The sequence below is a fragment of the Talpa europaea genome (genome assembly GCF_964194135.1).
Source record: "Talpa europaea genome assembly, chromosome: 13".
NCBI classification, from domain to species: domain Eukaryota; kingdom Metazoa; phylum Chordata; class Mammalia; order Eulipotyphla; family Talpidae; genus Talpa; species Talpa europaea.
The window spans coordinates 53,517,233-53,530,263 of NC_140080.1; the positions used below are offsets into that span (position 1 = coordinate 53,517,233).

General features: G+C 35.7%; 1 protein-coding gene across 1 annotated transcript in view; it reads right to left on the minus strand.

Moving 5' to 3' along the window:
* The window catches only part of ARHGAP28 (Rho GTPase activating protein 28), a gene marked incomplete at its 3' end in the record, with an annotated part of 176,167 nt that overhangs the window by 63,976 nt on the left and 99,160 nt on the right, over positions 1-13,031 (minus strand). Inside the window, exon 2 of the mRNA XM_084252806.1 lies at positions 3,796-3,998. Within this exon, the coding sequence (XP_084108932.1) occupies positions 3,796-3,998 (203 nt within the window). The remainder of the gene's footprint in view (positions 1-3,795; positions 3,999-13,031) is intronic.

The window sequence follows — 13,031 nt, forward strand, 5'->3', positions numbered from 1 at the left end:
GCTGGTCAGGTACAATTTCTTAGCCCAGAAAATCTTTTATTTGCTATCTTGTTTTTATTGTTCATTTGCTTTATATGCTGATTCTTTAACAGAAAATGCATCAGTGAACTTAAACTTAGCTTTAGTTAAATAATAAGCCTTTTAGATTAGTGAGTCATGACTTTTCTTAAAACTCAGCTAAAATACTAGTTTTTGAGGACAAAATTTAAAATAGTTTAATATTAAAGTTTAATAACTGTATTTTTCCCTCTACCCCAGTAAGTAGTAATGAAAGAGTAGGAAGGATGAGCAATCAGTAAGGTCAGAGTAAACAAACTAGAGGTAAGGAAGATTCAAATCCTTGGAATCAGGTTGCAGACTATATAGGGCATTTATTTCCCACAGGAAATAAATATCAATGTAGGAATTACTTATTCTGATTTTTTAATCATAGACAATGCAATCCTATATTCATTACTCCAGGCGTCAGATACATAACTTCAACATGGAACACCCCTTTGAATTTCAGGTCCATGTATGCAACGGCCTACTCAATATCAACTTGGCTCTAGCAATTATATATCAAACACAGTATTTTGAAACCTGAACACATATTCTTTATTCCCAATTCTAGACCTCTCTCAGTATTTTATATTTCAATTAATGAAACCCCCATCCACCTAATAAAAACAAGTAACCCAGGAGATATCTCCCTATATTTCATATATCAAAGTTAATATATCACCAAGACCTTTGGGATTACCTCCTTATTGTTTCTCAAAGTTTTATTCCTTTTTTTTCCCCCTTGATTAGACCCTTGACCCAAGCGACCTCCCCCTTGAACTTCTACAATGGCTTCCTAACTGTTCTTCCCATTCTTCATTCCCCCTCCACTCTGTTCTCCATATTACAACTAAATCAGTCTGTTCACAATGCAAATATAAATCCGTTACACTTTCTAAAATAACAAAACAAGATTTCCTCACTCTTAGGATCAAGATTAAAACCCTTAACATGGCCTACAAGATATGAAGCAGTTAATCTTTTTGGCCAACAGTTTATACCATGTTCTCTTCACCCACTCTTCTTTAGCATTACTGGCCAACTTCTGGTTTCTCAAAAATTCCATGGTTTATTTTGTAACAAGGTCTTTGGACATGCCAATTCTCCTACTTGACCCCCCTAAATAATGACATTTAATCCTTCAGCTATATGCAAAAAAATGCAACTAGACCACTACCTCACATTGTACAAAAAAATTAATTCAAAGTAGGCCAAACACTTGGATGGAAGATGTGAAACACAGACTAAGCTCTCCATGACATTGCTTCAGTGATGTCCTTGGGGACTTGTATACCAGCAAGGGAAATAAAAGCAAAAATTAACAAATAGGATTACAAAAAATTTTAAAACTTCTTTACAGTAAAAGAAACTATCACTAAAACAAAAAGATACCCTACCATGTGGCTTTGCGCATCAAATACCCAGCAAAGGGTTAATATCCAAGATCAACAGAGAACTCAAGAAGAGGAAAACAAATAACCCAATCAAAAAATGGGCAGAACTACTAAATAGACATTTCTCTAAAGAAGACAGTGGCAAAAAGGCACATGAAAAGATGCTTATCATTGATTATTATCATGAAATGCAAATCAAAAGCACAATCAGAATTGCCCTTGCACCTGTGAGAATAGTCTGATCAAAACGACCAGAAACAACAAACGTTGGTAAAGGTGGTAAAGAAAAAGGAAACCTCCTACACTGTTGGTGGGAATGTAAATTAGTCCCACCTCTATAGAGGTTTTGCAATATGTTAAAAATTGATTGCCCATATGATTCAACAATCCTACTCTTAGGTATCTATCTACCCAAAGAACACAAAAATATTCATTGGAAGGAATACATGTACTACAATGTTTACTGCAGCACTATTTATAATAGCAAAGTACAGAAACAATCTAAGTGCCCTAAGACACATGAGTGGATAAAGATGTGGTATATATACATGGTGAAATACTACTCAGCTATAAAAAAAGATGACATCTTGCCATTCATCACAAATGGAATTGGAGAGGATTATGCCAAGCAAAGTAAGTCAGAAAAAGAAAGGTAAAATCAGATTGGGGGAAAAAGCAAAGGAACAACAACAAAAAAAAAAAAAAATCAAAGTAAACCCTTGATATCTGCCTCCAAAACTCAGATTACCAGAATTGAAGAGAAGGAGTCAAACTCAGATTACCAGAATTGAAGAGAAGGAGGTAGGAGCAAATCTACATAAACTGACCAAAACCTTGACTAACTTTGGACTAAAAAAAGGTATAAGGGACACTCCAAACATCCTCTTAGAATCTACTAAAAGGCTAAAATAAATAAGCCAGGTAATATATTCTGCATAGAGCAAAGGAAAAAAAGTCAAGAATATGAGTCCAGTCAAGTAACTACTAGAACTAAAATTAACTCCTTTAGAAGAAAATAATGGAATACAGAGCGTAGGAAACATACCAATAATGTCACAATATTGCATTGTCATTAATACTACAATATCCAGGATATAATTAAAAAATGGACTAATTTATCCAGAGAAAAAGTAGTCATTAGAAAGTGACCCTGAGAAGACTGGTATTGGACAAGGTCGTTAAAGTAGTTATTAAATCTACACTCAAGTACTTAAAGGAAAATATGCTTATGAAGAGTGAACAGAGAATTTCAACAAAGAAATGAAAAGTATTAAAAAGACTGAAAGAAACCAAATGCAAAAAAAGAAGTTTAAATAAATTAAAAGATTCCCTGGATGGTAGGTATGCTCTATGTAGCACATAAGGTTAGAAAAACTAAAAACATCTTATACCCTAGGCTTGAAATAATGAGCAAATATATTAAAGATAGTGGGAGTCAGATTTCTCATTATTGGAGAACATGTCATGAATATAGGAAAAGGGATGATAACAACAAACCATGTCATGTTGGAATGGAATTGGAGGTTATCAACTTGAACTTATGGTTCAACTTATGGATAACTGTCTAGTAAGAGAAAAGGGGTGGGGATAAGAGGTATTTTACTTCTTATGAGTCTTTCTGTCATTCTGGATCTGAAATGACAAAAGTAGAGAAGTAAGTAAAAGGAGTAAGAATATACTTCACTGTTGGGGAATAATTCCCTTGAATGTATTCTCATTAAATGTGTGGAGGGACTTTTTATTTCTAATGGCCTATGAAGGATACTAACTGCAGTGCATCTAAATTATAGTCCTACAAAAAAATAAACTTACAGAATAGGGAAAGAAGAATTAAAAAGTTTTTAAGGTTTAAACTTGATTGTTATCTTGAGGTCAATCACTGACTAATTCATTATTTGGAGTATACTTTTAAACATCTTTAGTTTTTCTTGGCTATCTTATGTATTTAGTTGTTGACAGGTAGAGGGTATGACTTCTGCTTTTTACCTCAGCCAATAATTTTGCTCCTTTAAAAAAAAAATAAGGACAATTATATCCCTTCATTCACTCATTTTTGTCCTCAACTTTCTTCTTTTTAGTGTCACTGAAAACTAATATATTTGACATAGCTTTTGTTTTGTGGAATACAAAACAATCGTTTTCTAAATACATCAACACTAGTAAATGCTTCACTTCACTTTGGATGGAAGCTACCCTGAGCCAGTGCAGCAGATAGAAATCAGTGGAAGCAAGTAGTAGACACGCTAAATTCTACCATTTCATGTATTAAATAAATAATGGGATGGATTCTACCTGCCAACCAAACAAAGAGAATATGCAAAGAAAGTGAGCACATGGGAAAACCAGTCCAGCATCTTACCATCCACAGGCTTGACCTCCGCTGACATCTGCTCTTCCTGGCCTCCCATGCTGTTCTCTTTAATACTCTCTATTTCCCGCCAGAAATCCTCCATTGAGGCGCTGTCTACAGAGGCTTGTGAGTTGGATCGACTGAATGCAGGGGGATGGAGGGATTCATTGGAGAGCATCCTGTTAATTCTTCGGCAGCGAGGAATGGATTTTCTAAAGAAAGTACAGTATCTGTTAATAAAAAAAAAACTGTTTTATGTCATAAATAACAAAAGTGAATTGAGAAATGGAGTTAGTGTGGTAGGAGGGGTTGGGCTGAAGAAATAATCTCCATTCAGTGGTGGCCCTTTTTTATTCTCTGTAATTCATAATGACTCTAGCTAGGTTAGAATGATCAGGATTTGCCTCTGTGAAGTGTCTCATATGATATCTCATATGACAGGAGATTGTGAAGAGCTGGCTGCTGATACCCACAAGGATGGTTACTATAAAAAAAAAAAAAAAGCAGGAAAAAAATATTGGCTAGAATGTGGAGAAAATGGAACCATGTTGGTTTTTGGTGGGAATATAAAATGGTACACCCTTTGTGGAAAACAGTAAGGCAGTTCTTCAAAAAATTAAATTTGGAAAATTTACTATAGATGTGAGGCATCCAAAAGGGGAGAAGAAGAGGAGGGATGCAAAGTAGTGGAGAGCATAGCAGACTATGGCGGAAGACTATGGGTGCTTTGGTGGTGGGAGAGCTATAATGGCCACACATAAGGGGAGAAATTCTACTTTGTCAAAATATTAACAAAGATTTAAAACAATGGTACTTCATTAATTAAAAAATTAACAAAAAAAAAGAAAAATTAAACTTAGAGTTACTATATGATTCAGAAATTCCTATTCTAGGAAATTCCACTCAAAAGAATTGAAAGTAGTGCATTGAAGAGATATCTATATACCAACAGCATCCAAAACAAATGAAAAAAAAAATTGAAACAGAAAAAGAACCCAAAAGAATTGAAAGCAGGGACTCAAAGAAGTATTTGTTCAGCATAGCAGCATCATACAACAGCAGTTACAAGGTAGAAACAGCCCAAATGTCCATCAAAGGATGGATAGGTAAAAATACTTGGTTACACACACGAAGCAATATTACTCAGGCTTGAATAGGAAGGGAATTCTGACACATGCTACAACATGGATGAGCCTTGAAGACAAAATGCCAAGTGAAATAACGCTATCACATAAGGACAAATAAGATATGATTTCATTGCCTTCAGTAATCAAATTCAGAGAAAACCTTCAGCGAAAGGGTTTTCAGGCACTGGGAAATGAAGTAATTGACAAGTATTACATTTCCTAGGAACAAAATGTTTGATTAAACTGGAACACTACATACAGTTCCCTATTATGAAAAACAAGTAGTTTTTTTTTTTAAGGATTTGTTTGTTTATTTATTTATTTATGCATGCATGCATGCAAGAACCGGGGCACAGGCCAGATTCACGGGAGCGTGAAAGGATTCACCAGAGACAGAGCTGGGAACAGAACAGGCAGACTGACGAAATACACTGCTGAGGGGAGCAGCAGGCGAGACAGGAGAGGACTGCACACCATGTGGGACCCTCGCCGGCCAGCTGGGATCGAACCAGTGCTGCAGAGGCTGTGGACAGCTTCACAGCGCTGCGCTCAATCACCTGTGCCACAACGGGAGGCCCTAACTAGGTTATTTTATGCAATATAATCTTCTTGTTTTTACATGACTTTTTTTCTTTTGCTTTTTCTTATTGAGAGTGGGTATGCAAACCCTTTCAAAGTATGTCTGCAAGGTCGCCTTCTTCTCCTTAGGTTCAGGTGGAGGTGAACCAAAAGATGAGACTCTCCGCTGTTTAACCCAAACAAGAACTCCCAGATAGAAAGAGGTAACCAGAGCAATAGCATAATAATGTTCATGTAGGAATTATGACTTGCTTAGGACAAATACATTTTGATACATATAGGGAGGGGATTGCTATCAAATTTAGTCATGCCCTAAAGCATATGTAAAGCACACTGAAAGCCATGAGATCACAAAAGAGAATAAGTAATAAGATTCTGTGCTTACATTGTTCATACTTCTAAGAAATTTTGATTTCTAAACCACCTTTTAGTAACCATCTCTGTCATTATATCACTGAGCCTGTTGTGGTAGAATACTGTAAGTTGTTTTAAATTTGAACATTAAGTTAGCACATTTTTTTTAATTAAAATCTAATCAATTTAGGAAAATATTAAAAAGTGACTTTTTTCTATTTTCCTAAATTGATTAGATTTTAATTTAAAAAAAATAAATTGGTTGATATAAGTTTTTCACTGGATTTTTTTTATTCTGAAAAAATAGACACATTCCAGTGGTTAATATCTATATTAATCAACACAAGTATCAAGGTAATTATCATTTTCTTGATTCGTTTTAGGCATTTAAGGCTTTTTTCCCTTTTGCAACAAGCTTCATACTGAAAACCACTAATAAATTCACAAAACCCAATCATATAAAACATTTACATCTTGGTAAACTATAAACAATCACTACTACTCACATAGTTTACTGCCCTCCATGTTCCATAGTCAGAAAAAAATAGACTTCCCCTAGTTCTGGAATTTTTTAGGTTTATTTATTTACAAAAATCAAAATGGTTAACTTGCAAAAAATTATAGTCTTGCCAGAGACAAGGACCAAGGTTTTCTAAATTATAATGTAGTGTAAGTATAAAATTTAAATAAAGTATAATTATATAACGCATCAACTGAGGGTTTTCCATCTGCATCATGTCAATATTATTCTAAAAACTGTTTTACTTTTCCTACAAATGCATGCTGTACACATCTTTTCCATGCCAACAGAGATATCTCAATGGCTGTGTGAGGTAGCATAAATTATCTTAGAAAGTAAGTAAACATACAGATATACTCAAACACTGAAAATGTTTGAAGAGGTGAGAAATTTGGACATAAGTGAATTTTAGAAGATGGGGAGCAGATACTTTTATGGTTAATGATAATTTAGTTATGAAACGGTTTCTTATACAAACAAAGGTATACCGATGGGTTCTTAAAGAAGAGTCACCTCAAAGCTCGGCTTGGAGGATCAGATGAAATACAGGCCATGAGCATGTAAGTAACACACTAATTTCACCTCTTGCAATCCACCCAAAGACCCCTTTGGCTGTAATGATCAAATTTTTTTTGGCAAAGCCGTCAGGCAGCATTTTTAGGGCAAATACATTTGGACGAATTCTCTTTTTCAGTTGAGGATTCAAATGGTTCTTTCTTCATTCCAGGGTGGAGTAGGAACTATGACCTTCCAGTCTTAAAGCATTATGTAATTGTGATCTTCAGGCCCATCCTACAGTTTGATGAGCCTTATCTGCAGCTTCATACCTCACCATATTAGGATATAATAGAGCATGAGCTTCATCAGCTGCTCATGTTTTGTTTTGTTTTTTTTTTTTCCCAAAACAATACTAGGAAAACATTACATGAAAAACATAGTGCAGTTGTATTATATAGCAACAATTGTTGGCAAAACACCATAAAATTAAAATTAGATATTCAGTGCATGGTAATCACCATGAATTCAAAGTGGCATGAAGAAATATTTTATTATTGCATTTTTTCCTCTATTGTCTTTTTAAAAATCACATGTACTGTATTTTAATAATTATCAGAGACCTACAACTTAAAACTGTTTGCCTTGAATTAGTATTTTACAACTTCGGACAACATAAATATCTCACAAAAGTATGATTCTCCCTCTATCTTTTATATCATCATGCATGTTGCTTATTTACAAGTTTACATTTTATATTATTGTGGTTGCTTTAAATGTCAATAGTCTTCTCTTACATTTTACTCTTCTGGAGCCCTTTATTATTTCCTGATATCCATGCACCCACAATGGATCATTTCCCTTCAGTTTTGAGAACTTCCTTTGGCATTTCCTCCCTTTCCTCAGCATTTCTTGCACTGTAGATCTGTTGGCAATAAATTCCATTAGATTTTTTTCTGAATATATATTTTGTTCAATCTTTATCTTAATAAAAAAGGGCAAAGCACTCAAGGCTGGTAGTTGTTGTTTTAAATTCCTCTATAAATTGCCAATCCATTGTCTTCTGGGTTCTTGATTCTGGTGAGAAGTTATTATAATTGTTACTGATGTTCTAAACACAATGTGTTATTTTCTTCAGCTACTTTTGATAGATTTTTTTATCTTTTGTTTTTAATGGTTTAATTATGAAATGCCTAGATTGTGGTTTTCTTTGTATTTATTCTGCTTCAGGTTTACTGAGTTTCCTGAATATGTGGATCAATGTCTTTTATCAATTTTTGGATATTCATATGGATTTTTTCTTCTAATATTTCTTCTGCCCTATTCTCTCCTCCACTTCTGGAACTCTAATAACATGACTGTTGGACCAATTAATATGTCCCAATGCCCTTAAAAAACTGATTTATTTCCCCACTTTTTCTCTAATCCTCATATTTAGAAAATCTCCACTGCCTTATCTTCTTATACATTTTTTATTTCTTCTCCAAATCGTGTCTACTGTTAATTCCATTCACTGAACGTTTCAGTTCTACGTTGTATGTTTTCATATCAGGAATGTACAATTAGTTCTGTAGATATTCTATTTTTATGTTTACATTATTCATCTTTTCATCCATTTTCCTCTAATTTTTTTAACATATTTATCATCGTTATTCACAAGTCTCTGTTTTTTAATGGCCAATATCTGTGTCATCAGTGTGTCTGTTAATATTAATCAAAAAACAGTCCATTTTATATAGATCACATTTTCCATTCCCCTTATATAACTCCAGTTACCATATGACTTTATGTTGTAGGCAGACACTTTTTTAAAAAAGATTTCTAGAAAATAAATAGTTATTTCTCCAGACAGGCAAGATTCACTTCTGATAGTTAGAATGAGGTGAAGATCATTCATTTCAATCTAATTAGGTGTTGAGCTGAGTGTGGGTTGCACTGAAACTTTAATTTAGTTATAGGTCACCTCTGGTTCCAGATGGTTGAGTGGAAAATCTGCCCTATGTGCATTATAGGTTCTTCCTCTGGGGAGACTACAGGGGAGCTACAGAAATCTACAGAAATCTCTTTACTTTAGAGTTCAGTTTCTAGCCTCCTGTGTTTCTGGGCTCTCTCCAAGGCAGATAATTATCAGGTGTAGAAAACTAATTCTGCATGGGAACTTTTTCAAATTCCAATGTGCTGTACCAGAGCAGGACAATTATCAGTTTCATTGGTGTCTCCTCATGCCAGCAGAGTCCCAAGCCCTTGCAGGAGTGATCCTTTGTCCAACAGTTCACAGATTCAGGGTAAGACATTCCAGGGAGGGAAATGAATGCTGGGCTCTCCACACACAAGGAAAGCTAGACCCTCACTAAAAGTTAGCTCCTTCAGACTTTTATCCAATACCTCTCCATTGCAGTTAAAACACACACCACCCCATGTGCCCTGCCCCCCACACACACATGATTTTCTCATTTCTCTTTTTTTCTCTAGTTAGAGGGAAACACAAGTTGGCCACAAACTAGTCTATGTCCTAAGTGGAAGTGAAACTTCCATAGAACATTATAAACATATCAGATGTTTTAATGTTGTATTTGCTAATACACTGTTTGCTTTGTCTAACCACAACTTCGATTATTCTGAGTATTTTCCAAAGAACATTTTAAAAAGACATACTTCTTGCTTTTATCATCGGACCTTTAGTTATTGCTTACTTAATAGAAAGTTTCACATTATATAAGAATTTTACATAAAACAGGTCATATAAAACAATTTCACATATAACAATATATCATTCACATTACATCATTTGATCTTTGTATTCACTCCATGAAGTAACCAAAGCAAGTATCACAGTACAATGAGGAAAACAGTTACTGAGAGTAGAATGGAGTAGGGACACAGAACTCTCCATTGCAATGACAAAAACACACAAATTATTTTCTATGACCTCATGGTCCAGCACATTTTGTCCTGAAACTTCTCCAGTCTCACCTTATATCACTCTCCCCTGGCATTACTACTTGGTTATGCTAATCTTTTCTCAAGTTCTCTACAAAACCAAGCTCTTTCTCCGTGTAGGAAATTTTCTTTTACTGTTTTTTCAGCATGGAACATTCTCCTGCTACTTCCATAGCAAAATGCTTCTCATCATTCAGCTCTCAACCTAGTATCTCCTCAGGAAATCATTTCCTGGAGACCCTAACATACCAGTCCTTCAAGTTATCCAACACCAAAGCTTTCTGCATTTTTTTTTCTCATTTCACTAACAATATACACTTCTTTTATTTGTTTATATCATTTTGGGGAAAATGTTTCCCCAAAAGAATATAGAAAAACTGGGCCTCCCTGGTAGTCTAGGGGTTAAGTCTCAGTGCTATTACTACTATGACCTGAGTTTGATTTCTGGCCAGGGAGTTAACCCACATATGGCACAGGTCTAAGACCTCTCTTGTCTCGTCCACTGCTCCCCTTAGCAGTGTATTTCAGTAGATCTGCCTCCTATGCTCCCCATTCTGTCTCTAGTAAATCCTTTCAACCCCTCTGTCTCTGGCCTACATCCCAGGTCTTGATGCAAAAATTAAAAAAAAATATATAGAAAAACTACATCTGTCTTATTTATACAGTGTCTGGCAAATGAAGGGGACTCAGAAATATCTTCTGGGTGAATAACCAGTAACAGTGGAACCAGTATATGAATTCAAATATTTTCAATCATGTTCATATGCTTTCTCTATAGTAATCTTTCTTAACATCAAAAGTCCCCTCTAGTATCTGTGTATCTTGGTTTAGCTACACTTATTTTTATACCAGAGAAGGAATATAATGAACTGAATTTAAAAAAAAAAAAAAAACCCAAGTTAGCTCAGGTTTGAATGTAGTTCTGCCACTTTCCTGAATCTATGACCTACAGTGATCTATTAAAACTTTGTGCTTCCTGGGATCTCCCTGGTGGCGCAGTGGTTGAGCGCTGGGTTGTGAAGCTGACCACATCCTCTGCAGCGCTGGTTTGATCCCTGGCCGCCAGGGAAGCAGACCTCTCCTGCCGCCTGCTGCTCCCCTCAGCAGTGTACTTCAGTCCTTCTGCCTGCTCTGCTCCCCGCTCTGGCTCTGGTGAATTCTCTCACCCTCCCGCGCTTCTGACTGTACCCAGTGCTTGTATAAATAAATAAATCTTAAAAAAAAAAATTGTGTGCTTCCATTTCTTAATCTATAAATTGGGAACATTAATCATTACATTTTGTTGAGTTAGTATGAGGATCGAGTTAATATCTGTAGGCTACATGGCACATAGTAAGTCCATTACTATAATTTAACTAATTTGCTAGCGAGCACATCGATTTAGAGTCAGATTATACTAGGCAATAAAATATCACAGGGGGCACTAAAATGTCACTCAAAATGAGATAAATAAGACTGTCTGACTCAACGCCATTGGCAACTTGTTACCCTAACTCCTTTCTGTCAGACTTGGCCATTTGACACAATTCTGAACAGTCACATAATGAAAACTCTTCTCCATGGTTTCAGTCAACTCTTGTTTTCCGTTATAGGTGCTGTTCTCTTCTCTTCCTCCTTCCTTCTTGGAATGTGGACAAGACATGACTGGGACTTCAACAGCTATCTTATAACCATAAAAGAAAAGCCGAGAACAGTGCTGTAGCCAGGCATGATCTTAGTTCATCTCAGAAATAACTTAAGTGCTGCCTATCTCTCCACGTCTCAAAATGCAAATAAAATACACTATTTAAAAAAATCTATTATTTTGTAGCCAAAATCTTCCTTAACTGATATAATTGGAAGGGATACTTCAACAAGTCATTTGAGATGGGCTCAGACTGTCAAAAACCTGGCTCCTAAAGAAAGTGGTATCTAATGTAATGATTTTCAATTTTAGGAGCTGTTAAATTGTTAGCCTAATCCCATGCCTTGGTCTCATCTTAATCAATATACAATGGAGTTAAACTTCATCCCTAATGAAGATATTCCTGCCTAAATAAACAGGAAATATATTTATATTGTTTTCAAATCAAATATATTTCAAGAGCTTAGGAAGAATAGATTCATACAAAAGATTTCCCCTTCCCTTTCTGAAAAGAAGAGGACTGAATTCCCCATTGTCTTGGTCTCTGAATGATACTGGTGGCCACACAGTTCGGTCATCTAGAGAAATCATCTTGGATCCTGATACATGGGCCTCTGTAACAGGGGTTCTCTGGAAGAGACCCTGGCACAGTCCCAGGAATGCAGCTGTTTGCCTCTCAGCTTCCTAGGGAGACCATTCAGATAAAGTAAGAAGACAAATCCCTTGTTTTTATGCCCTGACTTCTCAGTAATCTAGGATTTTAACATGCTTATAAACAAGCTCAACTTGGATGTTTTGCAAAAAGCACTTGAAAGGCAATGCTGATAAAAGGAAGCTATAGTTTCAGAGTAACAGAAGTAAGAGCATAGAAGGGGTCCCTGCAATCCTTCTCAGGCTCCATGACTCTGTTTTCCACATTATCCTGGCATCCTCTCAAGCTCATCCTGTTTTCTTTTGTCTTTCCTGGCCTGCCTCAGCCCTCTTAGGGGAGCAAAGAGAAAGCTGATGAATTTATTCCATCAAAAGGTAAACAGGTCTGCCTGAACCTCTCTGCTGGCAATAAAAGTTACAGAAAAATGTGTTTGTAGATTAGGGGGAGGCTTAAAACAGCAAACAAATCCTCAGTCACTCAGCAGGAAATATCAGAAATGGTTTACAAGGTGGAATTCTTTTATTAACCAACTGAGGTTAAGCAGCAATTAAATTTTTATGCATTTATGTATCACCTCGGAGTACAGTATGGGAATAGGAAGAGAGGCAATGGGGAGGAAACAACTTCATACTGTTACACACTGAATCCCAGTGACTGACAAAGGGAAGAGGCTCACATGGAGCAAAAGCTCTTTTGTGACAGAGAGTGACAGAATCTCTTCTTGGAGGTAGCTATCCAAGTAAAAGTAATTCTATAGGCTTAACTTTGAAAGTGATCTATACTGTGTTCTAACTATTGCTCTACCAAGAAAAGGTCACTAAAATATATCAATTATATGGGTTAATATAAATATGACAAAATCAAAATATTATCTGTTATTTCCCCTGCTTTGGCAGAGTAGAGTGGGAAATGGGAGTGACTATTAAAGGATATGGAGTCTTTTTGGAGTGAAAT